This window comes from Pleurodeles waltl, chromosome 3_1, assembly GCF_031143425.1.
Source record: "Pleurodeles waltl isolate 20211129_DDA chromosome 3_1, aPleWal1.hap1.20221129, whole genome shotgun sequence".
NCBI classification, from domain to species: Eukaryota; Metazoa; Chordata; class Amphibia; order Caudata; family Salamandridae; genus Pleurodeles; species Pleurodeles waltl.
Window position 1 is genome coordinate 1,468,039,274 of NC_090440.1, and position 22,731 is coordinate 1,468,062,004.

The 22,731-nt window shown below is 44.3% G+C and overlaps 1 protein-coding gene across 1 annotated transcript in view; it reads right to left on the reverse strand.

The window, feature by feature from the left end:
* The window catches only part of DARS1 (aspartyl-tRNA synthetase 1), a 473,122-nt gene that overhangs the window by 342,459 nt on the left and 107,932 nt on the right, over positions 1-22,731 (reverse strand). The window contains exon 2 of the mRNA XM_069225076.1: positions 1,960-2,056. Within this exon, the coding sequence (XP_069081177.1) occupies positions 1,960-2,056 (97 nt within the window). The remainder of the gene's footprint in view (positions 1-1,959; positions 2,057-22,731) is intronic.

Sequence of the window (22,731 nt, forward strand, 5' to 3'; positions counted from 1 at the left end):
TTAGACATGTTTTATCTTCTTATACTTTCACTTAGCTAAATACACTACGTTGATTTGCTACAGAATCTTGTTTCCTTGACTGTAGTTACCTGTAATACGGGCAATTTTAACCTGTTTGCTATATGGAACCCTGCACTGTAACCATTTATAATTGATTCTGTTTATACGTGCTTCAGTTTAGTATCCAGTGAACGTGATTCTGTGTTTCCAGAGATGATACATGATAATTTTCTTCTGACCTTTGACTGCCATTTTTCTATATATAGTGCTACTTCCTTTGGTCTGAGGTTTACGCGTCCCTATGATGCCTTTCTTCCACATGGGATGGTAAGCCCTTTTTGTCTGGTCAAACATACCAGATTGTGTTATACGGGGTCTACGCCAATTACTTGCATAATGGTTACCTTTTGTTTTTAGACATCAATGTATGTGCTTTTGTTTTCTGTCTTTTTCACAGGGCGACCCACCACGTGACTGACTTTGACGATTAGTCTACGTATAGTAAGTGACCTTCTAGCACTTACTTCTTTTTCTATAGGAGAAGTTACTAACCACGGTCCTGATGAAGCGCCAATGGATCATTGTCTGACCGCACAGGCGCAAAACATGTCGACCCCTAAATGTTAGGAGAGAGTATTTCTCTTCCTTCCCCTTTTTTTCAGGAGTACTGGTAGCCATTACTGCTCCGAAATACTCCTTTCTCGTTTTTTAATCTTGGCCTGACTACATTTTGAGTAAATTAAATTTTGCGTCCTAGTGTCCAGAGCCAATTTTAACTTTCTTTTCACTCTCCTTACTCTTCACTGTCAGCCTAATCTGTAGAGTCTATCGGACTCACGATTCCATCTCCGGTTTTGTGTCAGCACCTTTTGGTGGTGATCCGTCAGACATTGCAGTGCCGGTCTGACGAGGAGTTAGCCCAATGATGACGCCTAGCGTACTTTATGACGCTTGAGGGTACTCCTAGCTTATTACTGACACTTGTCCTCTGTTTAGACAGTCTCTTTTGGAACGGTGTACACCTTTTTTTGGCGTACCTTGGCTAGTGCCAGGGTGCCCTCACACTAAGTAACTTTGCACCTAACCTTCACTAAGTGAGGGTTAGACATAGAGGTGACTTATAAATTACTTAAGTGCAGTGTAAAATGGCTGTGAAATAACGTGGACGTTATTTCACTCAGGCTGCAGTGGCAGTCCTGTGTAAGAATTGTCTGAGCTCCCTATGGGTGGCAAAAGAAATGCTGCAGCCCATAGGGATCTCCTGGAACCCCAATACCCTGGGTACCTAGGTACCATATACTAGGGAGTTATAAGGGTGTTCCAGTGTGCCAATCAGAATTAGTAAAATTAGGCACTAGCCTGCAGTGACAATTTTAAAAGCAGAGAGAGCACAAACACTGAGGTTCTGATTAGCAGAGCCTCAGTGATACAGTTAGGCACCTCACAGGGAACACATATAGGCCACAAACTTATGAGCACTGGGGTCCTGGCTAGCAGGATCCCAGTGACACACATCAAACACACTGACAACATAGGATTTTCACTATGAGCACAGGGCCCTGGCTAGCCGGATCCCAGTGAGACAGTAAAAACACACTGACATAGACTCACAAACAGGCCAAAAGTGGGGGTAACAAGGCTAGAAAGAGCCTACCTTCCTACACTTTGTCAAATTGATCTCTTATTTTATTAACAGATTTCCTTCTAACAATAGAAAGTAGAAAGGTTTAGAAAGTTCATGTTTGCCAGCTGGGACGTGACTGATGCATAGAAAAACAAACCATGCATGGATGAAACACAAGAAAAGTTTATTCATAAAAAGCATTAATTGTTTATGCTCCCTGTTAAAACCACAGGAATTTAAGACAATATACCAATCAACTATGTAAACACATCTTTCTTTTTTTATAAACTGTTCACAATGCAATGGGTAGGACAATGCCATGTGTATAGACTGACCAGCTTGGCTTGTTTCTCTGCTTTCTTGGCTGCTTTCTCGGCTTCCTTCTGTTGTTTCTTGAGTGCTTTCTTGGACTGAGACTGCTCCTCCATCGCACTGTAGGAGGAAGAAACAAGGCATCTGTAAAGTGGTGTTATGGAGCCCTGAATATCACATTAATGGTGACCTTGCCACATCCAGGTCTATTTATTCCACTTCCTCTGAGGAAGTTTTTAGTCAGCGGGAAACTCTTGGGTTTATTCACATCACCACAATCACAATCATTCTCCTTTGTTTTGAGAGTCCATTACCCAGCCTGTTACAAACAACAACATATTTTTCATCGATACATCTTCCTGAACAACAGGAACCTGTAAAGGGAAATGCGTAGTCGTCGATAACAAACAAGGGACATCTCTTAACACCAATCTCCATACACTAAGAATCTGTCTTCTCTCAATTAGGATTCTCGGAAGCTTGAGGCTAGTGGCTGAGCTGGGATTGGCTGCTTTTTATTAACCTAGAGAGACATGCACTATGATCCCGGTTGCATGAAACTGTTTGACCCATCTTATATTAGCATTAAACTGTTTGACCTCAGCTGAAGATTAAGCTGTCAGCGATAAAAAATACATCTACCACCCTAGTCACATTCAAAAACAGTCCAGTTACTTTTTAAAACAGGGATCTACTTAGTAGGCATGGATTCCATTTAAGATTATGTTACATTATTTTAATCTAAATAAAATGTTTGGACCTTTTTTAACCACAGCAGAACAAAAAACTCCTATATACTCCATAATACAGCTTAAGCGTACTTGTAGAAGCTACGAAAACAATGTATTTAGAAATGTTTAATGAGTTATCTACCGTCTTGGTTGACATGGCTAGAGATTTCTATAAAAAAATATCCAACCTTCAATTAATTTCACATTCGAGTTTTCTCTAACAGCAAATAAACTAGCTTTTTTTATTCAATTTTTTTTGTTTACACAAAATCTTTGGTGGCAAGTGTAAAAGAGAGACTCTTCATGTGCCAATATCATGTAGATGTATCTTTGGTAGAATAGTGTGAAATATGAAAAGATGTTACAAGTTCTGAGAAAAGCGTACAGAAATGGGGGAACATGCAAACCTTTGTGAACAATTTAAATCTTAGCTGAAAAAAGAAAAAATACGATTCAGTTCAATATCCAAGGAGCTGGTGCACATTTTGTGTCAATCAGTTTCAAACGGGCCCCAAATTACTTTAAAATTCAGTCAGAAAAATAAACAAGGAAATCACTTCAGGTTTTATGTGAAGGCAATTTAAATAAAAAATAGCCCTATTTCAGATTAAATGCAATTTATATTTTTAGTTTAGTTTTAATGATAGATAAGAATTAGACAAGTCAGCTACGTGAGGTATTTCAGAAAAAAATATTAACTATTATGTGAAAAATTAGTCTTTCGAATATGAAAGCAACTAATTACAAAACGTCAGGCACCAGGTGTAAGCAACAACTATAGGAACTGTCCCAGTATAGCATACAGAATAGGAGGAAATGGACAGTGAAGATAATGAGTTGTGATCCTCTTAAAATTATTGCACACTATTTAGAAGACCTGCCTAACTCTTCTGGGCTTCGCCCTTTAATTGATGGTAGGATATTTAAATTGGCATTATTATTATTGCTCTTCGTTACAACAAGATTCATACAATTATGTATGTGTTTGCATCATCTTGCATATGGGAACAATTAATTATTGATGCAATCCAAACCATTTAGCCATAAACTGTCAAAGGACTCATTATGGGAACAAGACTGCCGGATTTGGGCGGCAGCACCACCGCCTGTGAGTGACTGAGTCAATCCCACACCGTATGGTAGCTGTCGGACTAAGCCTTTCAGCTAGCAGGCAGCACCTCACCCAAACCTGGAAAGCAAAGGTGATTTGTGGCAGCCTGGTGCATGACACTCTGTGACTCCTCAGGGAAGTCATGGTTGGCAGATCTTACCCCTTTCTCTTTTTAGCACAAGTAACACACACATGTAGGCAGACAACGAGTGATGCAGGACAGTTTTCAATGAATTTATTGAAAAGACGACAATCTACAATAAAATATATGGGCTGAAATTATTAGGAAGATGAGACAGAGCACAATCAGGATTGTTACCACAAGTTAAAATAAAGTAAAAAAACCTAAGCATATTGGAATAAACATGTGGATAGGAATCCTACCTAACACCTAGCTTCTAAGCAACAGCATAGCAGTGGTAATCCAAATCTGCCCATACTTAGTCCATGGAAGGAACACCCACATCCATTACCTGGAAACAGGGGTCTGCCCACCATCTCCTTGGTTAGTTGCAGACAGGGCTAAGGTCAGCAAAGTGAAATGGCATACAGCATGGATGGATTTCCTGGATGGAATGACCTCTCTAACCTTCTTTGGCCAGTGTGACGTTTTTATAATAAAACATGTTTAGATTCTGAAAACAGGCCTGACGTGATCATGTGTTTAAGTGTTGGTCTGCCTGTGCACTCTTACAGCAAAAATACTACATAGATTATCATGTACCACCTTCGACAGAGGTACACGGTGAAATGTACACTTGGAACTATATCAATGCATTCACAGAGCAAGCGCTGATTAGGTAAAATAAAACTTCCCAGCTAAAAGTAGGCTGTGCTAAAATGAATTAAAATGAATAAATGAAAATCGAGCATGTATCTGGGTAAAAAGGCACAGGCCACAGACCAAAGCTAAAATATGTGGGCCCAAGCAAGGCTCGAAAATGAGCCCACAACAAATCAGTTTAGAGTTGTGGTCTTTTGGGAACCAGGCATATAGATTGTTGATATTACCAATACTAAATTTCCATAACAAAATATAATATGAATTGGAAATAACACCATGTCCCTCATTCTGGATCAGATTAGTTTTCTGTGCTTTAGTACTGCCATAAGGAACATCTTACACCACATCGTGTGGGCTGTTTTTACTGCTGCATACCTACTTTTTAAGGTCAAAGGTGGTGAAAGCTATGTGGATGAAAAACTGCTATGTGCAGAAATTGTACACATTTAAGAATCTGGATTAGGCCCCTACAACAGTCTGCACCATAAACTGTATTTACCCTGACACAGAGGATGAGGCATATATGTGCATAGGATGAGACATATATGTTAAAAAAAAAAAAAAAAAAAAAAAAAAAAGCTACTCTATGCTCCTTTTGCAAACTCAGTGAACCGCAAGTCACCTGGTAATAATGCAAATTTAAATCATTTAAAAAGTAGACAACATTAGCACTAAAATGTAACATATGCAAATGTCAGGATACCAAGATACAGCATAACCATATCACAGTGCCCTTGCTTTCACTGATGATTTCTCTCTCTCATACACACACAACACACACTTACTTACACACTCTCTTAGCTGTGAAATTCAGATTGTGCCACACACTTGTACCATCAAAGAAATACTGTAGACTTAAGGGGATGGATATACAAGGTACTGCTCATTGGAACGCTCTTGTACAATGCACTTATGCATGGGGTGTCACTCAAGCTACCAGGGATCTATACATGGTATGAGCAGGACAAGAATCCTCCTAATTTGATCAGTGAGTGAGAGAGCCAGTGTGTGGGAACCAGTGAGTGAAAGTCAGAGAAGAAGTTTTTGGTGTGTGCCACCAATGCTGCCTCAGCACCTAGAAGAAAAACATCTAACATCAAGAAGGTGACACAGAGCTAAGAAGTTAGCGGAGAACAAAAGATGGCTCAGGAAACATCCAGCATTTGATGCCATAGCTATATTTAAGGTTATCACTCCCTAAATGGACAGAGTCTAAAAGAAAGAACTAGTTCATGCGCATGTCAACCTCTTTATAAGAAGTCAAAATCAGAATTTAGTTTGCTTGCAAGTGCCCGCAGTTTGGGCAAAAAAGGGAAGTGAGGCACACAATGATAAAGTAAACTCTCCAGAAACAACATTTATGTCAGCTGTGAATCATGGATGAGAACTCTAGTCCACCTGATCAGAGTCCAGCACTTTAGTCCATAGACATCTGCTACTAGTGATTAACATCAAGGATGAAAAAGCTTTCCCACATTTAGCCATATTATGTCTAGAGAAGGTCTACATTTTTAATATCCTGATAATCTGGAAGTACACCCGAGTCTACTATCCAAACATGTTTTGTCTCAGGCTTACAGTTTTTTCCTCACTGAAGCAACTGAAAATCAAACCCCAACTTGAGAAACAATTTCCAATTTAAGGTATTTTAAAGAATATTTTGAGCATAAAGACCACTTAAAGTTGTAGACGTTATACTGAATCGGTGCAATAGGTTTCTTACCACAGAACTCTGGATGTGCTGCATCATCCTTGCAGCGTCAATGAATGGGTAAAATGAGCTGATTAGCATTGTAAGGCAAGATAAGTTAATTTGTGTCCAATTTTGGAGAATGGCAGAAAAATGTCCCTGTTAATAGTTAACGCGTATATTCCTCCAGATAAGGAATTCGCTAGAGAGCTATTGTCTATGCTTAATCAAATATTAGTAATCTTCTCTAATTCACACGAAAGTGTAGATTAATTATTAATATTGGGAGATTTGAACTGTAAAATCTCCAATCTATATCTTTCCACCTTTTGGGATTTAGAGAGGGAAACCGCTTTAAATATCTTGCCAATAATATTTCACCCGAGAATAAGGGTAGATAAAAGGGGATACATTCTATGGAAAGGCTTGCGAGATGTATGTTGTATTATTCTAAATGGGCGCTTTTGTTCTGATCATCCAGCAGCTTTTACACAAAAATCCCCACAGAGTAGCTCAATAATTGATTATATGTTAGCTTCTTACAATATTGCCCAATTAGTGGAAGATATGAGAGTCACAAATACATCTCTTAGTGATCATAAAAGTATTATTCTCTTGTTATAAATTCAATTCTCCCCTATAGATTCCTGGAATTCTCTGGTTAAAGTCATTAGCTTTTGTGGGAAAACAGGCAGAATCTTTTGGACCCCAGCTAAAATGTCTTCTGTAGATAAAATTCTTGAATCCATACCGAGCGATGGAGATAAATGGAGCGTGGATCAATAAATTATTTTTCCAAATTTATTGAATATATAACCCAGAGTATTATGTGTCATTGTTCTAAGCCGCGCCAGAAGAAAGTAAGGCAATCTATTTTATTATTAAATAGAGAAATTAATAAATTGGTAAGGAGATAGCATGAATGGGAGTCCGAGGACATGAGCAAGAGAATATCCTAATTAAAAAGAAGAGCACGTATGAAGTTAGGTATAAGGAGGGTAGAGGAGGAGCAGATGTGGATAGCAGTGAGGGACGCAGCGGTGACAATAAATTCCTGTAAATTCTGGGATATTATTTCGAAACGCTGCGGAATGCGTAAAGCGTCCAGTGTCCCCCAAATAGCCGAAGAATTTAAGACTGGCCCTTTATGCTGAAAATGAGATGAGAGAGCCTTGGGAAGTGGATTGGAGTAAAAATATTAGCTCTGAAGAGAATTGTTGGGGTCCCCCCTCTGTGATTGAAATTGAGGGATTCATTAGGACAATGAGGAATTCTGGAGCAATGGGCCCTGATTAAGTCCCAATGGCTTTAATAAAATTTGAACCTCTGCTGTGGGCAAAACTCCTTCATCCGTTTTTTTGTGCCTGCTATTCAAAAAGTAGAATTCCAGATTCCTGAACAGGGAGTGTCATTGTCCCATTATATAAAAAGGGTGATAAATCCCTACCCGTAAACTATTGTCAAATTGCACTATTGGATGCATCAGGCAAGATATATGCAAAAAGTATTTTAGCACATTTAACTTCCTGGGTTGAGGATAATGAGATACTTTCCCTGGAACAAGCAGGTTTTAGAAAGTTTGCATAAGATAAACAATAAATTTGTTCCGACAAGGGGAGGAACAGTATATGCAGCGTTGATAGATTTTTCCACGACCCTCAATAGAGTGGATAGAAAACTATTATGGAAAAAAACTATATGAGCTGGGTGTTCCCCCAAGCCTGCTACGACTGATTATAGCCTTGCACTCTTCAAATTGGTGTACAATTTTGTTAGGAGGAGAGCAGGGATTGTCACAAATTTCCTACAAAAAACAGACTGAAGCAAGGCTGTTTGTTGGCACCATTGTTATTTTCTTTATAAATCTATGATCTACCCAGCTTTTTGGAAAACGCAGATGGGTTTCCTCCTAAAATTGGAGGATATCCTCTGTTTTGCCTTCTATATGCAGATGATATAGTTGTGATCGATCTAACACCAAAAGGTTTAAATCAGCAATTGGCGGCGTTACATCAATACTCGACACAGCATAATCTAAAGATTAATTAATCTAAATCTCAAATCCTATGTTTTCTTGGGAAAAAAATTAGAAAGAAAATTAATATCTCCTGGTCCTTGGGCCAACATAAGCTAGAGCGGGTGAAATCTTACTGTTTTTGGGGGGAAATCTTTTCCCCCTCACTTAGTGACAAAGATCACTTGCACAACAATGCCTCTGAGGCTCTATCACAAGCACAAGATTTATCTGCATTTTTAACAGCGGTTGGCTGGCGTCATTTCCACCATTTATTAACGGTTTATCAAACCAAGATTCTGGCTACTCTCTTGTATACTCTAGAGGGCACTGAGATTTCTAAATTATTTTTTTTAGATAGGATGGAAGGACAGATATTAAGATGCCTAGCTTCCTGTAATAGTTCTGTCCCAGTCGCAGCCTTATGGCTCGAGTTTGGTATGAAGAATGTCTTTGTATTGGGTCTTGTATCTGTGGTTAGGAGGGCGTATAGTTTAGCCCATAGTAAGGCATCTACCCTAAAATCTAGCTTTTATAGAAATGTTTAATAGATTGAAAGAAAAAAATCTAAGTTTTTTTAAATTATAATTTACCTTTGCAATAGCTTGAGCTAAACCCAGACTTGATTCAATCTGCCCCACCCAGTACTTTTAAAATTATTTTAAAAGAAGTGTCTTAGCTGAAAGGTTCCTCCTTTGACCTCCAGTCCTGTAGTAATAAGAGGAGACTGACCAGGTTAACTGAATCAGTAACTCTCAAAAATCTTCTTTCTAAATCTCTTTATAGTGCTTTGGACTGATGATAAATATGAAAATTGAAAATATTTTCCTAGGGGCAGAATGGAGAATTAAGATATGATCTCTTGATGTTTTAATTCGCTTTTGCATCGTTTAGGGTAGTTCCTTTTGGATCAAACTGACTCCTCATGTTATATAATTTGTCTTATTGCAGAAACTGTTATGGCATGTGAGGGTTCTCTAAGAGAAGTCTCACTACAGCGTTTGTTGCACTGTTTGAGGCATTTTATGTTTTTTTCTTTTTTTTTATATCAATGTTTTGTATTTACGTGGTTAATGTGAATGATTTGAACAATTTGATAAATTTTAGATTCACTTCCTCGCTGTATTATGAGTATTGTATTTATACAATGTTGATTTTTTTTAAATTTCTTTTGGAATTTTTTGAATGAATGCTTTTTATGTTGTTTTTTGTCACTTCTGGTATTGGTTTTACATGTGGACCTCTTAGGAGTTCCAACTCATGAAATAAAATAAACTTGAAACTTGATAAATTAATCTCTTTGATGGTAAGTGTTTCATGAGACACTAACTTTGCTCCCTCTGTTCCAATGAAGATTTAGATCACTTCCTACCACGTACATTGGTGCACTGCTTTAAACGTGTTTGCCAAAGCAAGTGCACACACACATAATATTCAAAGATTGCAAATTATAATCTCAGGAATAATAATTAATTTCACCGCTAATTTGTGTAGTCATTTGCCCCTTAGCAAAAACAACAAGTGATGGACGGAATGCTGAACATTGTCAAACACTCACCCCCAGTCATAGATCTGGGTTTAATCCATTGTTCTTTTGCTCACCATGCCACCCCAGTTTGGACCCAGCCATATGCAAATCAGTCTTGACCCTGTTCCTCATGGGAACAGTCCAGACCGAACTGCCAAGCCAGGTCCTCACTGGACCGGAAACAAGCATCCTGGGACCGGTTTCGGGGTTTCACCCTTCATCAGCCAGGCTAGCTTGAATCCAGTGGCATGGGAAGCACGGGACCCACGTCTGGGCATACCCTTCCCACTTAGGGCGACAAAGCAAAAACAACAAGTGATGGACGGAATGCTGAACATTGTCAAACACTCACCCCCAGTCATAGATCTGGGTTTAATCCATCGTTCTTTTGCTCACCATGCCACCCCAGTTTGGACCCAGCCATATGCAAATCAGTCTTGACCCTGTTCCTCATGGGAACAGTCCAGACCGAACTGCCAAGCCAGGTCCTCACTGGACCGGAAACAAGCATCCTGGGACCGGTTTCGGGGTTTCACCCTTCATCAGCCAGGCTAGCTTGAATCCAGTGGCAAGGGAAGCACGGGACCCACGTCTGGGCATACCCTTCCCACTTAGGGCGACAAAGCAAAAACAACAAGTGATGGACGGAATGCTGAACATTGTCAAACACTCACCCCCAGTCATAGATCTGGGTTTAATCCATCGTTCTTTTGCTCACCATGCCACCCCAGTTTGGACCCAGCCATATGCAAATCAGTCTTGACCCTGTTCCTCATGGGAACAGTCCAGACCGAACTGCCAAGCCAGGTCCTCACTGGACCGGAAACAAGCATCCTGGGACCGGTTTCGGGGTTTCACCCTTCATCAGCCAGGCTAGCTTGAATCCAGTGGCATAGGAAGCACGGGACCCACGTCTGGGCATACCCTTCCCACTTAGGGCGACAAAGCAAAAACAACAAGTGATGGACGGAATGCTGAACATTGTCAAACACTCACCCCCAGTCATAGATCTGGGTTTAATCCATCGTTCTTTTGCTCACCATGCCACCCCAGTTTGGACCCAGCCATATGCAAATCAGTCTTGACCCTGTTCCTCATGGGAACAGTCCAGACCGAACTGCCAAGCCAGGTCCTCACTGGACCGGAAACAAGCATCCTGGGACCGGTTTCGGGGTTTCACCCTTCATCAGCCAGGCTAGCTTGAATCCAGTGGCATGGGAAGCACGGGACCCACGTCTGGGCATACCCTTCCCACTTAGGGCGACAAAGCAAAAACAACAAGTGATGGACGGAATGCTGAACATTGTCAAACACTCACCCCCAGTCATAGATCTGGGTTTAATCCATCGTTCTTTTGCTCACCATGCCACCCCAGTTTGGACCCAGCCATATGCAAATCAGTCTTGACCCTGTTCCTCATGGGAACAGTCCAGACCGAACTGCCAAGCCAGGTCCTCACTGGACCGGAAACAAGCATCCTGGGACCGGTTTCGGGGTTTCACCCTTCATCAGCCAGGCTAGCTTGAATCCAGTGGCATGGGAAGCACGGGACCCACGTCTGGGCATACCCTTTTGTGTTGTTAATGTCGCCCTAAGTGGGAAGGGTATGCCCAGACGTGGGTCCTGTGCTTCCCATGCCACTGGATTCAAGCTAGCCTGGCTGATGAGGGGTGAAACCCCGAAACCGGTCCCAGGATGCTTGTTTCCAGTCCAGGGAAGACCTGGCCTTGCAGTTCGGGCTGGACTGTTCCCATGGGGAACAGGGTCAAGACTGATTTGCATATGGCAGGGTCCAAACTGGAATGGCATGGGCAGCAAAAAAACAATGGATTAAACCCAGATCTGTGACTGGGGGAGAGTGTTTGCATTGTCAGCACTCCGTCCATCATTCTTTTGTGTTGTTAATGTCGCCCTAAGTGGGAAGGGTATGCCCAGACGTGGGTCCCGTGCTTCCCATGCCACTGGATTCAAGCTAGCCTGGCTGATGAGGGGTGAAACCCCGAAACCGGTCCCAGGATGCTTGTTTCCAGTCCAGGGAAGACCTGGCCTTGCAGTTCGGGCTGGACTGTTCCCATGGGGAACAGGGTCAAGACTGATTTGCATATGGCAGGGTCCAAACTGGAATGGCATGGGCAGCAAAAAAACGATGGATTAAACCCAGATCTGTGACTGGGGGAGAGTGTTTGCATTGTCAGCACTCCGTCCATCATTCTTTTGTGTTGTCATTTGCCCCTTGCCTGAATCATTAAGGGAAAGAACCTCAAGAAATAATACCATTTTCAGAGGAGAGGTTGCTCTTTTTTTCAGTATCTTTTTCAACCTACGCATCTTAAAGTCAATAAATTTGGCAAGGGGTATTGGTGATCATTTATCTCTACAACCTGGTTTTACACATTGTATATATGACTTTTAGCTTGGGTTTGTAATAAAGCGTTGAACTATATTCCTGATTTGAGTTTTTCTGCCATCGCTACATTGGTCATGGTGTCTAAATTATTGGGGTGGTGTTGAAAAATTGTTTATGGCTCACCACACATCTTACTGGGTCAAAAGGTTTGTTGACCTCATTGATTCCTGTGAAGGATGGAAAATGCATACGCAATTGATAACATACGATTAAGGATACACTTCTCATAATCATAGAAGAACGACTGATGACCCTCATAGCATCATAACCATATAAGATTGGCCTCTGGCCAGGTCTTGTGCCCAACTGCACACAGCAGGGGCTTGGCCGCACAAAACTATGTTGGGCACAGGGCCTGGCCAGGAGAATCTAGTGGATTAAAGGTTGAAGGAAAGCAATTTTACATGAATACCATATATTTTTTTATTGAGTACAGAATAAACAAAGTAATATGACAATGAGAAAACTGCAGGGGGATTACTTAAATCAAATGTAATACTCAGCACATGTAGAAATCATAACTAGTGAGTGCAGCACGGTAACTGCGATAGAATATTGCAGCCAGAGTAAAACTCTTGTTTCGTACAACCTCAGTGAAGAGTCAGTTTGAGCCAGGCTCCAGGACCATGAGTCTACAGACAATGTCTGTGAATCTAAGGGTTGAGTTAAACACTGCGAATCTTACATTTCTACCCAACGGTACACATACACCCCTTTCAACACAAAGAATAATAAACAGAATAAAGCTTCTTATATATGCAACTCTAACTGTTTGAACGCCTCCTAGACCAAATAATACTGACACCCATTGTGTATCAGCACCTATTCTGTTGAGCATGTCACTGCTATACAGGTCCTCTTAGGTACTACACAAGTGTCTCTGAGTATCATTGTAAGGTCCAGAAAAGCAGATAAGTATGGTGTGTGAGGGTGGGTGTGTGTGTGTGTGTTTCTATTGGTCTCTCACAGTGATACAGTGTGTTAGCAAGTCTAGATCTCTTTCGCCTATCCGTATGAAACCTACAATGAGATTTTTACACTGACAGGAGAGAGGCGTCGATGGTGCAGTCCAGAGAAAGAAGACTCAAACAAAGGCAGGGTTAATTGCCAAGTTCATGTCGGCCATGGACATTCAGCGTTTTGCTGAATGCAGAGGTTCCCAGGCACAGCTATGGTTTGAAGGTTGGTTGAAGTTTGAGATTCCTAGTGCCAGTCCAAAGAGCCTGTGATGTTTTAATTGTAACCATTGGCAAAGCCAACTGGTCTGAGTGTAATGGGCAAAAGACAGGCAAGCAGAAGTGTGCATTTGGAGAGAGGAGCTGACAGAGGGAAGAGTCAGGGGGAGTAAGGGAGAGTCAGGGCAGGTACTATAGTTCCTCATGGACTGCAAAGCATGCACTCAACTGGAGGTGGTAGATCAGATCCAAACAGCTACATTAAGTGAAAGAGAAACACTCCCCTCTGCCAAGAAGTGATTGACAAAGTGTCAAGCCAGTGACTGAAAGAGGCTATTTATAAATAAAATAAAAAATGGTTAAAAGGACAGGGCTGACAGTATGTTTAACGGAAACAATGGGTCAGTTTAAACAGCTGCATTGTTAAATGCAGACCCCAAAAAGAGAATTTGTCACCGTAGATTCATTGCAAAACCTGTAAGGACAAATGGTAGAGGCCAGGATCCACAGTTCTTTGCAGGTAACCTTGAAAGCTTTCACAAAGGTAGATCCCAGGGGCAACTCAGATTAATATTATCCAATGCCCCCCTTCCCTCGTACTTATCCTGAAAGAGATCCGAGGTTCCTTAAGGTGCACTGAGTCTTCAATTAAAAAAACTCCCACTCTTCAGTAAGATTGGAAAAAAAGGCTTTGTTTATTGAAAGTAGATTATATTAACGTAGTATTTAAGACTGACTGATACTCTTTATAAAACCACGAGGTCTGTAGAAGGCCTTCCTTTTATTGCCCACGTGACACCCCTGAATAGTTAGAAACTTCGGAAGAGCTCAGATTTCTATCCACTTTAGTTCAGACTCCAATACACAGGCTGCACAACTCAAGTGACAACTCGTACAACCATGTGAACGAAAGCACGGAGATTCTGAGCAGTGAAAGACCAAGAATCATATTTAGTGAGGTTGAAATGTGCAGAAACTAGAGTGTTTTATTATTCTTTTTATATCTCTCAAAAGCAGTCAATTTCATACCAGCAGCGAAGAGCTGTTACACGCTCACAAACCACAGTAAACAATTCTGTGTGCGTTCACTGGCACTTCAGAGAATGACTTACCGAGATCCCTACGTTGTACCCCAAGTATCACTGGATTTTTCTATCAAAATAAATGGCTCACAAGGAGAGCACTTAATATCAATCCTTTTAACTTCAGTTCAGCGTTTATCACTCTGGGGAAGCGTGCCCAACTGTGATGTAGCCAAATGTCTCGTTGAAGTAGCACAGACAAACTCTTGCAAGAATTTGATGTACGTCTTAACATCACCCTTGCCGTTTTCTAGACATCGTGACTGCTTAGCATGTATTTGTACACAGAAACCAGAAATACCAAGCCTTACTCCGAACCTTGCAAACAGTAAGGCACAGTAAATTAAGCACTGCAAAACACGATCCATCTACATTACAATACGCTCAAGTTAGTGAGCCGTGCAAGGTGAATGGTTGAAGGGAGGAGATCTTCTGAATAAAACATCTGTCTTGCTTTTCCTTGAAGCTGAATGGGCCTTGGATTTCAGTAAACAAAGTCCCACATTCCCTAAAATGCAACAGGCCCTTCCTGCAGTCGCAGTGATTCAGGCTGCAGAATGATGCCGGCGCAGAAAATTCCAAGTTTAGCGCGGGCAGACAGACCAGTTCCTGGAGGAAACACACCGCATCCTGAGAACAACAGCTGAACCGAAATCCCATAAGTCAGGAGAAGAATGACACAATTACCCTAACAGGTGGCTGTCTTCAAGCCAAATTTCAAGGTCTGGCTGCTTTGTGCACCTGCTCCAGGCCAATTACTTTTGAGGTTTTGCGCAGGCCATGAATCAGACACAAAGATGGAGGCGCTGGTTTACCCCGAGATATCACTGGCACGTTGACAAGACGAGTAGCTTGTTTCCCCCCATATTCAGTTTTTTTTTCTTCTTGACAGTAGAGATTCTAAGGAAGTGGGCGGGTTGCCCTACTGACACGGAACAGCAAAAGAATGAGACAATTGTGTTTATGCTAGGTTAGAATTCCTTATAAACATATGTTCAATACTAGCTCCTGCTATGTTTCTACAATAAGCATCTACCTAGTATGATGTCGGCAACTGCATTTAGGTTTGTATCCCTATTACACAACAAATTACATTTTCTTAAGTCTGAAATAACGGAGAGGGACAGTAGTGGGAATCTGAGCTGGTTATTGGCGCAGAAGCTTGCAAGTGAAAGGCTGCCAAAGTTATCCAAAGACCTGCAACTACAAATTAATAGAAACACTAAACAAAAACACATCAGTGTTTTAAATGAACACAAAGACCTACAACACGCATGCGAAACAACAATCACACACAACAGCAGGACTTTAAGCACTAGTCGCAAGGCGTACAGCCATGCATGCACAACGGACATTTTGCAAAGGCATCCAAAGAAACAAAACACAGTAGGGTGGAAAGGTGGTGCATCAACAGCAGATTGTTCACAGATAGATAACACACCAACAGTCATCAATGCACATACGGACCAATACATATTAATAGTCTGACAGAGAAATCAACAGACAAACAGGCCCACTGCACACAACAACAAAGTCAGCTATGCACTTGGACAAAAACAACAGCAGACACCAATGAATACAAAGATCTATAATAATCCTGGCACACAGATCAACTTACATGATGTACCCACACAAGACTAATAGCCACTCAATCACATAAGATAACAAGCATTTGCAATTCAATGGTTCTCGTATTTGCTTGAGTTAGAGCTACTGGTGTTTAAAATTTGTAACAGTACTTTTCTTGACACATAAATTGGTCACCCCAGCCTCTTAATTTGGCCTTTTCCTGCCTCATAATTTAAGTGGCCCTGCATATGACTAAAGCACTTCCCTTTACCTTCTTCCTCTATCTGCAGCAAAAATGACAATTTTGCCATTTAGAATCCTAATTTAAATCTGCCACGCTAATTCCAATAGAATACCACTTTCACCACCCCACCATCAGAGTTGCTGGCTGGCTAACACAATTGCAAAAAATAAAAAGGCACAAGGCAACCATGGAGGAGTAACGAGAGAAATAAACTAGAACGGTCACCCAAACATATCAAGAGTTTTCAGTCATAGTGTAATAAGGATGTTAAGTTGGCCCGAGTCATGGTCATAATTGCAATAAGGAGAGATTAATAAAACATATACAATTATCATGTAAACCCAATAAAAACCTTTATCAGAAATAAACGTTTGGCATTAGGCTGTAATGCTCAGAACAGCCCTCACCACAATGAAAATGGCACCACAATAAAAATGGCATTTGGAAAAAACATGGTCATGTAACCTTATAGTTAGCCCCTAGAAGGCATAACCACATGAAAAGAAAATGGCAGAAAGAAATGCAATGTAACCATATATTTAGCCCCTAGAAGGCATAATGCATTACACATTTTTAGGGCTAGCAGGCCTACTGCAATGAAATTACAAAAAAAAGGCCTTTAAAACACAAACTACTCCCAGCTGTAAAAAACAAAAGTTACAGCCATGAGAGAGCTTAAAAAGACACTGAATGCAACATCAACCAGTTGGGATTACATGGACAAAGGCAAAATCAGGGGATCTGATTAGCAGAATATATGGGTGTCAAGATGTTTATAAAAAGAAAACACTGGACATAATCAGTTGATGGTCAAAGAGAGTGTCCCACACTGCTGAACCCACAACAGTAAAAGCTCTCCTTTGCAACAAGCTTTCTTAAATGCTGAACTATTGAGCAGGTCCCACAAGGCAGCTTCCTAGAGGGCATGTTGGAACATATAGAGTGATGATGCGAGAGAGAAACTTTGGACCAGTCAAGGAATCACTCGCTGTCGAGGCAGAATGAATTAATCTGAATTTGTTGTCTCAAGAGGAGCCTCTGTCACGTCGCCCAACTTCTAGAGACCATACATGAGACAAATAGATATGTGTGCATTTCTGGTCGAAATGCTCCCTCACAAAATACACATACATATTAGACTTCCACAGTGACGACATCCGAGGCTCTTCAGGGGCTCACAAAATTATAAGCAACAGCAAGACACGCAGCTGTCACCAAAAGGTTAGGACTGGTAATTTTCACCAAGGTTGCACATGAAACACAGGTGAGCTGTAAAGCTAGAAGAGACCAGTGTAAAAGGAGGTCGCAGAAGAAAAGCTACCACCCACTTTCGAGTTTGCAGAGTGTCAGTTTGAGCAGAGGGAAGTGAGCAAGAGTTCCAGAAAAACAAGAGTGGAAACGTGGAACTATTGACATAAATCTTATATTATCCCACACGTGTGGCTGAAGATGTGTGCTGGCCTGTATAAAATGTGGGACTGGTGCGTAAAGGAGATTGGCAGTTGCAGGGTGATAAACATGGGGGCAGTTCGCTGTTGGGAAGGCAATTCTGGCAGCTCAGCTCAGCCCAGCCCTCTCTGCATATGGAGGATCCAGATTCACAGGACAAGAAGGAGGCTTTTATGGTGGAGCAAGTGTGAGCTTGCGTTGTGGCTTTACAGGGGATCAGGAACTCTGGTCATAAGCCCTCACTACCCAGGCAACAGGCCCTGTAACCAGTCTCTGAAAGACAGTGTCGCTTTTTACCCTGGCCCTAGCATGCCCTCACACCTCACCTGCCCCGGGTGCGGGTCTTACTCTCCTTTGCACCACCAGACAGCGGCCTCCCTACTGCTCCACCAACACGACCGGAAGTGACGACTCCCCAGTTTACAATAAATGGACAATAGGAGTGTGAAGGGAGGGGAGCTACTACTGAGACTAGGGCGGAAAACTGGAGCCGAACGGACTGGAGAACCACCTCGCCCTAGGATGCACTGAAGCTCAGTGGCGTGATCTACAACCTACAATGTTTAAACCTAGGGGAGGAGAGCAGAGCTTAAAATAAAACCCAGTCACTCAGAGGACGATGTGCTAACTAAAGCATACAAGCACACAGACGGGCACGCGCCCAAGTACAGCTGTAAGGTAGACAGAAAAGCACTAACACAATTACTCAGTAACACCAAGGTTTATAAACTCACCACACAAACACACGGAGATGAAAACAGACATACACGTGTACAAACATCGTCATGCTCACAGACACAAATAACAAACAAAGAAGGGGTCTACCCACTTAACCCTACTAGACCCAGGTAATGAACAATGGTACGTAAAGGTATTTGGTAAACTAGTAGGAAAAGATAAACAATCATCAGACGTATTCAATGAAGCAATAAATCTGTCATTGAGCACGCAATTTAATTGCTCTTAAATCTATTCATCTTTGTAATTACCCAACAATAAAGACAAACAATCCAATTATAACCATATTTTATATACACAAGAAAGCAAACACAACGAGACAATTTTGTTTGTACAACATAAACATTAAACATTTAACAATAGACATTGACCGTCAGTCATTGGTCCAACATTCCTCTCCTTATTCCTAGTTACATACAAAGACACAAATAAAGCTGGAAAAGATCAACTCCAAAACGTGTTTGCAGCGCATGAAACTTGAAAGCGCGATGCGAAGGGGAGATGGCACTTGAAACTGCTATGGCCACGCAATGCGAAGGGGAGAGATAAAAGAGAAAAGTAGTTCGTCCACACTAAAGTTATGGGTGATCCTGCAATAAGCCATGCAACAGGGTCAGTCTGCAAGGCGGTAACAACCCAGCCTCAAGGCGGGACAAACGTTGGAAATTACTAACAACATCAAGGAATTTTTAAAAGGCAAGCCCAAGAACTAATGAAAGTGATGGGCATGAGGTAGGCATAGTTAAAGCCCACAGATAGATAACAGGTTGAAAAGCAGTGCTTCTGCGCTGCTACGCTCGACCTAAAACGGCATACAGGCACCCATGCATACAATGACCCACTGATTATCTTGTACACGCACCAACAGACATTAGGCACCCCCACCCACAGAATAACAAAAATTAAGGTCCTCACTTACATAGGACAAAAGACCTAATGGAACCTCTGGACACAGGTCAGCTAACATAGTTGAAACTTACCTGTGAGCAAGTATGTTGCAGTGAACACACAAACAATACTTACACAGGCATTCATATACACAGAGGAACATACATATTTACACGAAAAGCACCTAACCAGGGGGAGGGGAGAAGCAACACAAACCGGGGTAGATGGTGGTGATAAGAAGCAACACAAACCAGGGCGGATGGTGGGGATAAGAAGCAACACAGACCGGGATGGGTGGGAGGTATAAGAAGCAACACAGACTCTTTTAAGAAGTAACATGGACCAGGGCTGGTGGAGAAATAAGAAGCAACACAGACCGGGGAATAAGATGCAAAAGGGTCCAGGGCGGGTGGGGGGGGGGGGATAATAAGAAGCAACAGGGTCCAGGGCAGGTGGTGGGGATAAGAAGCAACAGGGTCCGGGGCAGGTGGGGGGAGATAAGAAGCAACAGGGTCCGGGGCAGGTGGGTGGTGGCTATGAAGCAACAGGGTCCGGGGCGGGTGGGGGGGATATAAGAAGCAACAGGGTCCGGGGCAGGTGGGGGGAGATAAGAAGCAACAGGGTCTGGGGCAGGTGGGTGGTGGCTATGAAGCAACAGGGTCCGGGGCGGGTGGGGGGGATATAAGAAGCAACAGGGTCCGGGGCGGGTGGGGGGGATATAAGAAGCAACAGGGTCCGGGGCGGGTGGGGGGGATATAAGAAGCAACAGGGTCCGGGGCGGGTGGGGGGGATATAAGAAGCAACAGGGTCCGGGGCGGGTGGGGGGGATATAAGAAGCAACAGGGTCCGGGGCGGGTGGGGGGGATATAAGAAGCAACAGGGTCCGGGGCGGGTGGGGGGGATATAGGAAGCAACAGGGTCCGGGGCGGGTGGGGGGGATATAGGAAGCAACAGGGTCCAGGGCGGGTGGGGGGGATATAGGAAGCAACAGGGTCCGGGGCGGGTGGGGGGGATATAGGAAGCAACAGGTTCCGGGGCGGGTGGGGGGGGATATAGGAAGCAACAGGTTCCGGGGCGGGTGGGGGGGATATAGGAAGCAACAGGGATCCAAGAAGCAACACAGAACAAGGCAGGGGGAAGGATAAGAAGCAACACAGGCCGTGGATGGCGGGCCCTATAAGAAGAAACACTGGCCCTATAAGAAGAAACACAGGCCCTATAAGAAGAAACACGGGCCAGGGAGGGTGGGTGGGATAAGAAGAAACACGGGCCAGGGAGGGTGGGTGGGATAAGAAGAAACACGGGCCAGGGAGGGTGGGTGGGATAAGAAGAAACACTGGCCCCTATAAGAAGAAACAGGGGCCGGGGAGGGTGGGCGGGATAAGAAGAAACACTGGCCCCTATAAGAAGAAACACGGGCCGGGGAGGGTGGGCGTGATAAGAGGAAACACGGGCCGGGGAGGGTGGGCGGGGATAAGAGGAAACACGGGCCGGGGAGGGTGGGCGGGGATAAGAGGAAACACGGGCCGGGGAGGGTGGGCGGGGATAAGAGGAAACACGGGCCGGGGAGGGTGGGCGGGAATAAGAGGAAACACGGGCCGGGGAGGGTGGGCGGGAATAAGAGGAAACACGGGCCGGGGAGGGTGGGCGGGAATAAGAGGAAACACGGGCCGGGGAGGGTGGGCGGGAATAAGAGGAAACACGGGCCGGGGAGGGTGGGCGGGAATAAGAGGAAACACGGGCCGGGGAGGGTGGGCGGGAATAAGAGGAAACACGGGCCTTAAGAAGAAACACAGACAGGTAGGAGATGAAGAAACTGGGACAGAGGCATTTAAGAAGCAACAGGGTCCGGGGCGGGTGGGAGGATATAAGAAGCAACAGGGTCCGGGGCGGGTGGGGGGGATATAAGAAGCAACAGGGTCCGGGGCGGGTGGGGGGGATATAAGAAGCAACAGGGTCTGGGGCGGGTGGGGGGGATATAAGAAGCAACAGGGTCCGGGGCGGGTGGGGGGGATATAAGAAGCAACAGGGTCCGGGGCGGGTGGGGGGGATATAAGAAGCAACAGGGTCCGGGGCGGGTGGGGGGGATATAAGAAGCAACAGGGTCCGGGGCGGGTGGGGGGGATATAAGAAGCAACAGGGTCCGGGGCGGGTGGGGGGGGATATAAGAAGCAACAGGGTCCGGGGCGGGTGGGGGAGGATATAAGAAGCAACAGGGTCCGGGGCGGGTGGGGGGGATATAAGAAGCAACAGGGTCCGGGGCGGGTGGGGGGGATATAAGAAGCAACAGGGTCCGGGGCGGGTGGGGGGGATATAAGAAGCAACAGGGTCCGGGGCGGGTGGGGGGGATATAAGAAGCAACAGGGTCCGGGGCGGGTGGGGGGGATATAAGAAGCAACAGGGTCCGGGGCGGGTGGGGGGGATATAAGAAGCAACAGGGTCCGGGGCGGGTGGGGGGGATATAAGAAGCAACAGGGTCCGGGGCGGGTGGGGGGGATATAAGAAGCAACTGGGTCCGGGGCGGGTGGGGGGGATATAAGAAGCAACAGGGTCCGGGGCGGGTGGGGGAGATATAGGAAGCAACAGGGTCCGGGGCGGGTGGGGGGGATATAGGAAGCAACAGGGTCCGGGGCGGGTGGGGGGGATATAGGAAGCAACAGGGTCCGGGGCGGGTGGGGGGGATATAGGAAGCAACAGGGTCCGGGGCGGGTGGGGGGGATATAGGAAGCAACAGGGTCCGTGGCGGGTCGGGGGGATATAGGAAGCAACAGGGTCCGGGGCGGGTGGGGGGGATATAGGAAGCAACAGGTTCCGGGGCGGGTGGGGGGGATATAGGAAGCAACAGGTTCCGGGGCGGGTGGGGGGGATATAGGAAGCAACAGGTTCCGGGGCGGGTGGGGGGGATATAGGAAGCAACAGGTTCCGGGGCGGGTGGGGGGGATATAAGAAGCAACAGGGATCCAAGAAGCAACACAGAACAAGGCAGGGGGAAGGATAAGAAGCAACACAGGCCGTGGATGGCAGGCCCTATAAGAAGAAACACGGGCGCTATAAGAAGAAACACGGGCGCTATAAGAAGAAACACGGGCCCTATAAGAAGAAACACGGGCCAGGGAGGGTGGGTGGGATAAGAAGAAACACGGGCCAGGGAGGGTGGGTGGGATAAGAAGAAACACGGGCCAGGGAGGGTGGGTGGGATAAGAAGAAACACGGGCCAGGGAGGGTGGGTGGGATAAGAAGAAACACTGGCCCCTATAAGAAGAAACACGACCGGGGAGGGTGGGCGGGATAAGAAGAAACACGGCTGGGGAGGGTGGGCGGGATAAGAAGAAACACTGGCCCCTATAAGAAGAAACACGGGCCGGGGAGGGTGGGCGTGATAAGA